Below are 13026 nucleotides of genomic sequence, written 5' to 3' on the forward strand. Positions count from 1 at the left end.
TCGCAATTTGCAATAATATGTTATTTTCGACGCAGTAAGCGACAAATGTGGCAAAAGGGGTGTCCAATATACGAAAAATATCCCGATTTCGCCTCAATTGCAAATCAAAGGTTATAGAGAAATTTATAGAATAGTATTATAATAATGAAAAATACAACCAACACGCAAATTTCACTGAGCGAACACTGAATTATCCCATCGCTGCCACCAAAATTTGTTACGTTGCGTGATGCGAGGCGAGTGCGCAACGTAAAAGATTTTAAAAAAAAAGAAAGGAAGAAAATGAAAAGATTTCAGTTGTTAATTTTTCTTGATTTGATTAATTAGTGCGATGAGAAAGGTCTCGCTGCCACCAGCTCTGACCGCGTATGACGCGTTAACGTCCTCTACGATCAGAACAATTTTAAAAGACGGAAAATTAGATATTTATTTCCGTTGGGTTCGTCAGTGTTCTAGGTCCCGTACGGGTCCCTCCTTGAAACGTTGTGTTGGCGTTAGATTGGATGTAACGAAATGAGGATGGTAATTGAAAGAAATGTTAATGCTGTTTAGTGTGCAAAAATGAGAGGTAATTCAAAAACTATTGAAAGTAATACAAACTGAAAATGACTATTGAATTTAATGCTGTTAATTTTTGATAATACTGATAATTACTAGTAAATGAATTCAATTCGAAACAATACTGGTTTACAAGGGTAAAGATACTTAATCTATTTTATGAAAGTGATTCGATCAGAAAAGATGTTTTTCCTTTGATTTACAGTTGGACTTTCAAATATAATTTCGAACGGAATTTTGTTGATACATTAGTGTTAGACGAATCGCTCGACCAAATATAATAGGAAGATGGAAAAATTAGCGGTATCTATCCGCGAGGTAACGACCTGAATGGAGAGGCTCTCACAACCCCGAAAGGCTTTACAGGTCGCTCCTGATAAAATAAAGTAGTCGAACAATCGTCACACACACACAGTCGCGATAGTTCAAAATTCGGATTATTAATATAGCGTGTAATTCGTAATTCTTTTCTTTAGTTATTACTCCTCCTTGTAAATGTAAAGAGAATAAAAGATAGGAAAGACAAAATAGAATAATTACAAGCTCAAACTCTTCCCTGTGCATTTCCCAGATGAAGAAGTCTCTTAGAAGCCGAAGGCTTGATGGGAAACCACAGAGCCGAGGAGAAAATAAGAAAAAGGTGAAGCAGTAATTCGCCCTCCTTACGTCCCTTACATGAGGAGACTCCTATAACCCGAAGGCTTGATAAGGGAACGTGAGGGGACAAATTTGTAAAATTTTCCCAGACGTGACACTATACCTACTTCCTTATTTCTATCCCTATTTCCCTGGCCCTATCCCTACTAATATTTAAAAGTGAAAATGTCTGATCGTTTGTTCCTTTTCACGTTTAAATGGCTAAACGGATTTTAATGAAATTTGCACTATTGGACTGCTTATTCTTCAAGATGGACATAGGCTATGTCATATTGCGATTTGTTATGTTTTTGTCACCGCGATCGCAGCGCTGTCTGCCGGATCCAATGTAAAACATTCGAAGATCAACAACTTAAAAATAAAAAATTAATTGAAAAAACATTTTGTAGTGGACCGAATTGTGAATCGAAACCATTCTCGAGTCAACTTGAACACACACAAAAAATTTCATCAAAATCGGTCCAGCCGTTTAGGAGGAGTTCAGTCACATACACACGCACAGAAGAAATATATATATAAAGATTACATATCTAATGTAGATACAGTAAGAACGATACTGTTATTATATGTACATTCACCTGTGGGTAGGGATTAGTATATTACATTATATCCAATGTAGATATAGTAATAATGATATTGTTATTAAATGTACATTCGTCTGTGGGAAGGAATCAGTATACAGTAAAACTTGGATATATGCAACAAACATTGGGACCCAGGCGTTGCATATATCCAGTCGAGGTGTCGAATCTCGGGTTACACGCGACGAGCAGCCAAGCGTGAACGTAGAAAAGGACAGACAGTGGTGGAAAGAGAGAGGTCCGATGATCAAAGGAAAGAGCCGAAACGTATCGGTGTGACTAATACTAATTCAACTATAAAACTTATTTATTTTTGACTTTTTTTACTGGAATTTTTACTAACGCATTGGTGAAATTTTTCTGATTAAAATGATACCAAACACGATATAGTTTGAATTATAATTACTTGCTAAAATTGATGTTAAAAGTTGGCGAAAAGCAAAGGAGGATTGGAAATGAAAACCGGTTGCGGCGTCGACTCGGGTTTCAAACGTTGCATATATCCAAGCGAGGTGTCGATTCTGGGCATTTAAACGTTGCATATATCCAAGCGAGGTGTCGATTCTGGGCATTTAAACGTTGCAAATATCCAAGCGAGGTGTCGATTCTGGGCATTTAATGTTGCATATATCCAAGCGGGGTGTCGATTCTGCGTCCGTACAAATCGTTTGTACCGTGCCGCGTTACCTATTCTACGTTCGTACACAATATGCGACGTGTTGCATGTTGCATGTTGCGTGTTTCATGTATCTTTGGTGTACGGCCTGCCTTATACATATGTAGCCAAATCATATCGTGTTTGGTACCATTTTAATCAGAAAAATCTCACCAATGCGTTAGTAAAAGTTTCATTAAGAAAAAGTTAAAAATAAAAAAGTTTTATCGTTCAATTAGTATTAGTCACACCGATATTACGGTCGGATCATATTACACGGTTTCCTCGCCGAGCGGCTCGGTCCGGCTTAGGGGGATCCCCCCAAGTGGAGGGGATAGCGATGTTGCATATATCCAGACAAACTTCTGTTGCATATATCCAAGTTTTACTGTATTACATTATATCCAATGTAGATATAGTTTCAAAGATTTTGTTATCAAATGTACATTGATCTGTGGGAACAAATCAGAGTATTAAATTACATCTGATGTTGATATAGTAATGATGATATTGTTATTAAATGTATATTACATAACTAATGTAGATATACTAATAACGATACTGTTATTATATGTACATTGATCTGTGGGATGGGATTAGTATATTACATTATATCCAATGTAGATATAGTATCAACGATGTTATTATTAAATGTACATTGATCTGTGGGAAGGGATCAGTATATCACATTATATCTAATGAAGATATAGTAATAATGATATTGTTATTAAATGAACATTGGTCTGTGGGTATAAATCAGTATATGACATGATATCTACTGCAGATATAGTAATAACGATACTGTCATTGTCTGTGCATTGATCTGTGGGAACGGTTCAGTATATTACGCTATATCTAATTGAGATATAGTAATAGTGATATTATTATCAAATGTACATTGATCTGTTGGAATGGATCAGTATATTCCGCTATAGCTAATGTAGATATAAAAATAATGGTATTGTTATCAAATGTACATTGATCTGTGGGAAGGAATCAGTATATTACAATAGATCCAATGTAGATATAGTAATAATGATACTGTTATTAAATGTATATTACATATCTAATGTAGGTATAGTAATAATGATACTGTGATTGTATGTACATTGATCTGTGGCAAGGGATTAGTATATTACATTATATCCAATGTAGATATAGTAATAATGATACTGTTATTAAATGTATATTACATATCTAATGTAGATATAGTAATAACGATACTGTGATTGTATGTACATTGATCTGTGGCAAGGGATCAGTATATTACATTATATCCAATGTAGATATAGTATCAACGATGCTGTTATTAAATGTGCATTGATCTGTGGGAGGGGATCAGTATAATAAATTACATCTGATATTGATATATAGTCATAACGATATTGTTATTATATGTATATTGATCTGTGGGAAGGGATTAGTATATTAAATTATAACCAATGTAGATATAGTATCAACGATGCTGTTATTAAATGTACATTGATCTGTGGCAAGGGATCAGTATATTACATTATATCCAATGTAGATATAGTATCAACGATGCTGTTATTAAATGTGCATTGATCTGTGGGAGGGGATCAGTATAATAAATTACATCTGATATTGATATATAGTCATAACGATATTGTTATTATATGTATATTGATCTGTGGGAAGGGATTAGTATATTAAATTATAACCAATGTAGATATAGTATCAACGATGCTGTTATTAAATGTACATTGATCTGTGGGAAGGGATCAGTATATTACATTATATCCAATGTAGATATAGTATCAACGATGTTGTTATAAAATGTACATTGATCTGTGGGAACGGATCAGTATATTACATTATATCTAATGAAGATATAGTAATAACGATATTTTTATTAAATGTACATTGGTATGTGGGATTAAATCAGTATATTAAATTACATCTGATGTAGATGTAGTAATACTGATATTGTTTTTAAACGTATATTACATATCTGATGTAGATATAGTAATAATGATATTGTTATGAAATGTAGACTGATCTGTGGGATTAAATCAGTATATTAAATTACATCTGATGTAGATATAGTAATAATGATATTGTTATTAAATGTATATTACATATCTAATGTAGATATAGTAATATCAATACTGTTATTATATGTTGTGACCCTTTCGGGGGTTCACTCTATAGGAAACGGATGTCGCAAAATACAAGTCGCCAAATACGAAATTGTCGTTGGGCGCCAGCCACTGATTGTGGCAACCGAAACTCAAAAGAAGAAAGAAAGGTGTATTGGGGAATACACAGTAGCGGGGATTCGGGCACTTTCGTCCGTACATTTTCGCGGGGGAGTGCGCGAGGAGGAAATAGTGGAGGACAGGAAGGTGCAGGGTCGGGATGGGTTCTCGCGGGGTCTCTGCACGTTACGCGCAGTTTTATAAAAAGGGGGTTCAAAACGAAAAGGTGGTCGTTGCCGAACTCAAACAATACAATCGTAATTAATATAATCAAAGGGCTCACCCAAAACGCCTCACACTAAACTCATACTCTAACACTCCTCAAAATCGCTTCCTTAATCTCACTCGATCAAAAATCTCTCTGTAACGCTCTCTATATCGTAGCCTTAGGCTCATTAACGGCTCGTCGTCGCCGCCGCGACGACGAGACCGTCGCGGGGTAATTTTGGGAGGGGATGGGGTTTTGGAAGGGGGCCTTTTTCGGCACGGGCCTGATCGATTATCGATACTCGATACACCGGTGATCGGGGTCGATGGGGCTGACGGACTTCCTGCTGTGACGGGTGGGCTGAGGTCTTCGGGCTCGGCGACAGATGGCTCTGGGTGGACGTTTTCGTCAATTTGGGCCACTTCATCATAATTTCTGGAAACTCCACGTTGCTCCTTATTTGCTGGAGGGGTGGATCTGTCGCCGGCATCGAAGCTCCTGTTGAGGGTGGTCCTCGTTGTGCCAGTCCGTCGCCTCCAACTGTCCGACACCGGTGGGTGGGAGGAAAGGGGTGAGGTGAGGGAAGGGTTATGGGTTAGTGTTAGGTGGGCGCATGGGTGGGGGAAGCGCAGCGATTGCAACGGGGGGGGGGACGGGTGTCACCACGTTACAATGTACATTGATCTGTGGGGAGGGATTAGTATAATGCACTATATCCATTGTAGATATAGTATCAACAATGTTGTCATTAAATGTACATTGGTCTGTGGGAACGGATAAGTATATTACATTATATCTAAAGCAGATATAGTAATAATGATATTGTTATTAAATGTACATTGGTCTGTGGGATTAAATCAGTATATTTAATTATATCTAATGTAGATATACTAACAATGATATTGTTATTAAATGTATATTACATATCTAACGCAGATACAGAAATAATGATATTGTTATTAAGTGTATATTACATATATAACGCAGATACAGTAATAATGATATTCTTATTAAATGTTATTTGATCTGTAGGAAGGTATCAAGTTATTACACTACATCTAATGTAGATATAGTAATAATGATGTGGTTATTTAATGTATATTACATATCAAATGCACATATAGTAATAATGATATTGATATTAAATGTACACTGATCTGTAGCAAGGTATCTATGGTATCAAGGTATCAATGTAGATATAGTAATAATGATATTGTTATTAAATGTATATTACATATCCAATGCAGATATAGCAATAATGATATTGTTATTAAATGTATATTACATATCCAATGCAGATATAGCAATAATGATATTGTTATTAAATGTATATTACATATCCAATGCAGATATAGCAATAATGATATTGTTATTAAATGTATATTACATATGTTCGAGCGTTAGTTAAAATTTAGACGGTTTATAAAACGTGCTTGATAGGGACCACCGAGGTGTTCTCTTCGGAGAACGAGATAACGTCTAGAAGTGTGAGGAGACGAAAATGTATCGCGTTCAAAAAAGTTAGTCGTCAACGAATCTCGGTCGCGATCGGTCAAACAATCATACCTTTATACCGCGTATTCGAGGTGAAACAGTTTTCTTGATTACGCAAACTTCCAATAATACACTATCAGATCGACTAAAATCTTGTCGTCAACAAACATCATTTAACGTCTCTCACGACGGCTGGACGTCTCTCTGCGCAAGAGACTCCAACGGAACCTGGTTTCCGTACCATCATAATTGGACGTCTTTTCGCACGAGAGACTCCAGCGGGAACTGTTTCCCGAAAAAACCACTATCACGCGATTAATCAATCGCTGATGGGCGCCCGACCTCGTGTACACGAAATCCTTCATAACACACGCGACACACTCACACACAAAACACATAATTCAAATTCAAGGGTTTTTTACGCCTTCGGGCTTTTTCCCTTTTTTAAATAACATAATCAAGGGTTTTCTACGCCTTCGGGCTTTTTCCCTAGTTTGATACGAAAATAAACTATCACTTTTTATACCAGATTAATCTTGACGCATTATTTAATAAACCTGCTTCGATTCATCCTAAACATCCGATCAAAACGTAAAATAATTACGACAGTTCCCCGAATTTCCACCCGGCCTTATCGCTCTCGACTGTTCAGAAAACTCGAGAACCGAAACTAAAGGGGGAACGAATTCGAAGAGAGTTGAGATCGAGAGGACAGGCATTCTCGTTCCAGCCTTCGAACATCGATCATTCGAAAACGCTTCGAGTTGAACGGTTTCGATCATACATTTTGGTGCCTCCTGTGAGGAATGTTCGCGTGTGTTTTAAAGACAAAGTGAGTGTGTTCGCACAATTATCATCAATCCAATCATACGAAAAGATTAGTCTACAAAACATCCTGTTTCCGTCAAAGGAGAACTCCCCCGACCCACTGCTGCCGATCAAGGAAGACGTGGCCGGACTCATATAAGTTAAGTGCTTTCAATTTACATCATTTAAGATTAAAAATTTAAACGTTTTATTAGTACTATATGATTAACAATAGGATATCGGTTATTTGTTTGCTCTGCGGTGTCAGCTAAGATTTTTTATTCTTAAGAGATATTATTAGTTATTGCAGTTATCGCGTGCCTTTTTTAAGGTCGAGAACTTTGTTTATCGCGTTTTTATTTAGATTTAGACTAGGTAAATTTAATATAAGTTGCGTCGTTTTGAAAAAAAAAATTTTTATATTCTTATTTCGTTTTCTGTAAAGTTAAGTGTTTCCATATATTCATATTTAGAATAGTTTAATACTATATCATTTCTCGAACGCTTTGTTTATCTCGCGTCATACGGTTTGTTCATTCGATATCGTAAACGTATAATTAACCATGAGCCGAGTGAAATTCATTGCCCAAAAGCGTGCAACGCTCAAATCAAAGTTAACGTCATGGGAAAACGCTCACGCACAGGGTCGAATCGACAAAATAAGTTTGAAACTGCGTTTTGATAGGATCACGGAATTGTATCGGGCCTACGAAGAATTGCATGATGAACTCGCGATTCTCGAGCCGGAAAATGAAGTCTTAAACGAGACAGAGGAGATTAACGAGCGGTATTTTGAAATTGCACGTCTTATGGCAAACTTGAGTGATGCAGGACCGTCATCGTCGCGAGTCGGTGACGCGAATTTCGCAAGTTCGACAATGCTCGAAAGACAACGTCGCGCCAAATTACCGGTCACCGAGGTACCCAAATTTGATGGGGACATACAAAATTGGATGTCTTATAAAAATTCGTTTATGTCTATGATCGACGCTCGTCCGGATATATCGGATTTGGAAAAATTCATTTATTTGAGGGACTCGTTGAGGGGAGAAGCTCTTAGTAAAATCTCAGTATTGGACGTAAGCGCGGATAATTATCAGCTCGCGTGGAATTTGCTTAAAGAAAATTATGAAAAAAGGCGAATAATCATTCACAGACATTTCGATTCCATTCTTGATTTGCCAAAACAAACGAAGCCCACGTACAAGGGCTTATCGAAGATTGTCGACGACGTGCGACAACACATAAACATGTTAAAGACTTTAGATGTTCAAATAGACGAAAATTTACTCGTTCATATCATTGAAAGAGCTTTACCGACTGAGACGCGTGACAAATGGGAAGATACGTTCAATTCAAGTACCATGCCCACCCTTGATCAAATCTTTAAATTCATTTCGGAAACCGCATTTAAAATTCTCGCGCACGAACAAGAACAGGCGCGTACAAAGAAGGAAAATGTACTCAAACGACCAAACTCAAGCACTGATATGCGTTCCATGAAGGTACGCAAAGAACAAGTCGGAACCCGGGCGTTCGTAACATCCACCGGCAGTAATTGCGTTCAGTGCAAACAATCGACACATCATTTATATAGCTGTCCAGCTTTCGGGACACTGTCTATTGCGCAACGATGGGAAGTCGTAAAGAAAAATAAATTGTGTCGTAATTGTCTCAGATTGCATAAAGGAACATGTAAATCTATGCATTGTAAGCATTGCAATTCGTATCATCATTCAATGCTGCATTACTTTAAATCTCAGACGTCAAATCCAAACAGCGACACAGCACCAAATGCATCAGTCGATTCAACCAGAACCCAAAATTCGAATCAAAACAAAATTTGACTCCCGAACATCTCGCTATCGACTGTCTTGAATGCACCGCGATCGCAGTTGATAATGAGCGCTCTTGTAATAGTCAAGAATTCAAAAAACGAATTTGTACGAGCTCGTGTACTCTTAGATACTTGCGCGACGGCGCACTTTGTAACGGAAAGGTTCGCAAAAAGATTGAATACGCCTATGCGATCATGCTGCATTCCAATAGGCGCGATTGGCTCGATATCTCTTTTCGGTCGCTATACAACGATTTCGAGAAAACATTAACATTTTTGACGGTTACAAAAATTGCTGATAGTATACCGAATGAGATCTTTCCTCGCGAATCGCTTAATATACCTTCGCACATTCGTTTAGCCGATCCGGAATTTCATTTGCCAAAGGCGGTCGATATGTTGATAGGGGCAGATGCCACCACGTCGTTATTATCGATCGGTCAGATTAATGTATCGAGAAAGGATTGCGAAATTTTTATGCAGAAAACGCAACTCGGCTGGGTCGTTGTGGGCGGCGCGAAAGGAACCCTCGAAACAAAAAAGGTCACGTGCAATCTAAGCGAGCTGACTGAACAAATCGCGAAATTTTGGGTCATTGAAGACAACATCAGTGCGAAGGAATCGAAACTTGCAGAGGAGTCATTGTGTGAAGCATTTTACGCGCAAACTACAACGCGAGAGTCGTCAGGGCGGTATATAGTTCGATTGCCGTTTCGCGATCGCGATCAAGGTTTTGGCGATTCACGATCAAGCGCGCTTCGGCGGTTTCACGCGTTGGAGAAAAAATTGAGATCTAATCCGATACTCGATTCAGATTATAAAAGGGTCATGAACGAGTATATTAATTTAAATCACATGTCGTTAAGCGTCGACGACGGTGAAGAGGGATACTATTTACCTCATCATGCCGTAATTAAAGATACCAGCACCACAACAAAGCTACGGGTTGTTTTCGACGCATCTGCAAAATCGAACAAAGGCCTCTCATTGAACGATAAATTAATGGTCGGTCCGACGATTCAAGACAAATTGTTTGAACATCTTTTAAAGTTTCGTATGCATGCGTTTGTTCTTACGGCCGACATAGAGAAAATGTACCGACAGATAATAATTCACCCGGATGACTGTAAATTTCAACGTATCTTTTGGTACCACGAGGGTAAAATCGCTGTTTTTCAATTAAACACGGTGACATTTGGCGTCTCATCGGCACCTTTTCTCGCGATTAGGACCATTAAACAATTGGCCGACGACGAAAGCGCGAATTTCCCTCTAGCATCTCAAATTATAAAACGTGACCTTTACGTAGACGATTTACTGACCGGAGCAAATTCTTTATCAGAGATATTAAAAATTCGCGATGACATAATTGCGCTTTTAAAACGCGGTCAATTTAACATTAGACAATGGGCTTCGAATCACGACCACGCGCTCGACAGCATAGATGAGAAGGTATTAGGATCAGATCACGCTGTCGAGAACAATCCTATTCTAAAAACTCTTGGTACCGTGTGGAATTCGCGACGCGACAAAATCTTGTATAGCGTCAAACCGCTCGAGAGACCTGCTAAAATCACAAAACGGACAATTCTTTCAGAGATAGCTAAAATTTTTTATTCCCTTGGATTACTGGGACCGATATTATTAACCGCAAAAACGATTATGCAGGTGTGTTGGAAGACTAAAATCGATTGGGACGAGTCCGTGCCTAACACGTTACACACTACGTGGACGTCATTTAGCGATCAACTTCCGCTAATTCGCGAAGTATCCGTAGACCGTCGCCTCCTTCTGGATGACCCGATAAGTATTCAATTACATGGGTTTTGTGACGCGAGCAAGGTCGGATATGGTGCGTGCTTGTATTTGCGTTCTTGCGACAGCGGCGGGCGCGTGTTAGTTCGCCTGGCATGCGCGAAATCAAGAGTAGCTCCGTTGAAAACAACAACCATTCCCAGACTAGAATTATGCGCCGCTTTAACTTTAACTCGTCTTTATCAAGAATCACGTTCGACCTTTAATTTCAAACTCGATAACATCATCTTCTGGTCAGACTCTATGATCGTACTGCACTGGCTTAAAAAGTCGCCACAGGTTTTAAAAACCTTTGAAGCCAACCGCGTCGCTGAGATTCAGGGTATTGGCCGCGACATAGAATGGCGACACATAAACACCGAACAAAATCCGGCCGACGCTTTATCACGTGGCCAGTTGCCTGCTGAATTTCTAAAAAATAAATTATGGTTCAAGGGTCCATCGTGGCTTCAGCAGCCTGAACATCTTTGGCCTATAAGCGCATATAAATCAATCACCGACCTCCCCGGCCTAAAGAAAAATATGTGCTTCGCGTTGAACGTCCAAACGGACATTTTTTCGAAATTCTCATCATATACGAGATTGGTACGGGTCATCGCATATTGCCGTCGAATGCGCCGCGCAAATCAATATAAAGGCGATCTTTGTACACAAGAGATCACAGAAACCGAGCGACAAATCATAAAAATTATTCAGTTGGAACAGTTCCAAAATGAAATCAATCAATTACAAAACACCGAAGATATCAAAAACTCTCGGTTGTTCAATCTGAGTCCATTCATAGATGAACACGGTTTGTTGCGTGTCGGCGGACGTTTGAAAAATGCAGACATCAGTTACGCACAAAAACACCCAATCTTGTTACCATCTCATCATCACGTCACCGACCTTCTCATTCGCGAATCACATGAAAGAACCCTGCACGCGGGAATCCAAAACACGCTGTACACGATGCGACAGCGTTATTGGTTATTGGACGGAAGAAATCAAGTACGCAAAATCGTCCGACGGTGCGTGCGTTGCTTCCGTTTCCGACCTACCGCGATTCAGCCTAAAATGGCGGATTTGCCGAGATCGCGAGTTGAAGAAGTCGCGGTTTTCACGAACGTAGGAGTAGATTTTTGCGGGCCGTTCTTTATTAAAGAAAAGAAGAAGCGAAACAAGGTACGCCTTAAAGCATATGGTTGTATTTTCATATGCATGACTGTCAAAGCAATCCATATCGAAATCGTATCCGACTTGTCAACAGAAAGCTTTTTAGGTGCGTTAAAGCGATTCATTGGCCGTCGAGGCGTCCCAACTAACATTTATTCAGACAACGGTACGAATTTTGTAGGGGCAAGCAATCAGCTACGCGAGGCATATTCGTTATTACAATCTGACGAATTCAAAAACCAACTTAACCAATATACATTGAGCAAACAAATAACCTGGCATTTTAACCCGCCTTTGACACCTCATTTCGGAGGTATATGGGAGGCGGCTGTAAAATCATTTAAACACCACTTTAAACGCGTCGTAGGAGATCTTATGTTCACGTACGAGGAACTCACTACGTTCGCAATTGAAATAGAAGCGATTTTAAACTCCAGACCTTTGTGTCCGATTTCGTCGGATCCTAACGATCCGATTGCCCTAACACCTGCACACATTTTAATCGGCCGTCCGTTCACTATGTTACCCGAAAACGATTATTCGACTCTTCCAGAAAACCGTCTATCTACTTGGCGACTTATCACTAAGTCTCGTCAGAATTTTTGGAGACGTCGAATACTTAAACGAACTCCAGAAACGCCAAAAATGGCTAAAGACATGCAGCAATTTGAAACCTAATGACATGGTCATCATCATGGACAAAAATCAACCTTGCATGCGGTGGCAGTTGGGTCGGATTGTGGATGTTCATCCTGGAAGTGACGGTGCTGTCAGAGTCGCCACTGTGCGAACAGCCAATGGGACATTTCAACGAAATGCAACATTGTTATGTCCTCTACCGAATACGACATAAGTGGAGTGAAATCACTCCATCAATATATCATGTAAAACCACTCCGTTAACATATCATGTAATTACATTTTTACACTACACATTACCGAATTCACGTTTTGTTGCTCGCATTACTCGCAACGGGGGGAGAATGTTCGAGCGTTAGTTAAAATTTAGACGGTTTATAAAACGTGCCTGATAGGGACCAC

The 13026-nt window shown here is 39.0% G+C and overlaps 1 protein-coding gene across 1 annotated transcript; it reads left to right on the forward strand.

Annotated features, from left to right (window-relative positions):
- The first annotated feature begins 9412 nt into the window (after positions 1–9412).
- Positions 9413–12664, forward strand: LOC123988000. Its single transcript, XM_046286572.1, has one exon. The coding sequence runs from the start codon at positions 9413–9415 to the stop codon at positions 12662–12664; it is 3252 nt and encodes a 1083-aa protein (XP_046142528.1).
- The last annotated feature ends 362 nt before the right edge of the window (positions 12665–13026 follow it).

This window comes from Osmia bicornis, chromosome 7, assembly GCF_907164935.1.
Source record: "Osmia bicornis bicornis chromosome 7, iOsmBic2.1, whole genome shotgun sequence".
NCBI classification, from domain to species: Eukaryota; Metazoa; Arthropoda; class Insecta; order Hymenoptera; family Megachilidae; genus Osmia; species Osmia bicornis.

Coding starts and splice junctions, on each gene's coding strand:
- LOC123988000 (XM_046286572.1), top strand. CDS start 9,413: ATGTTGATAGGGGCAGATGCCACCACGTCGTTATTATCGATCGGTCAG.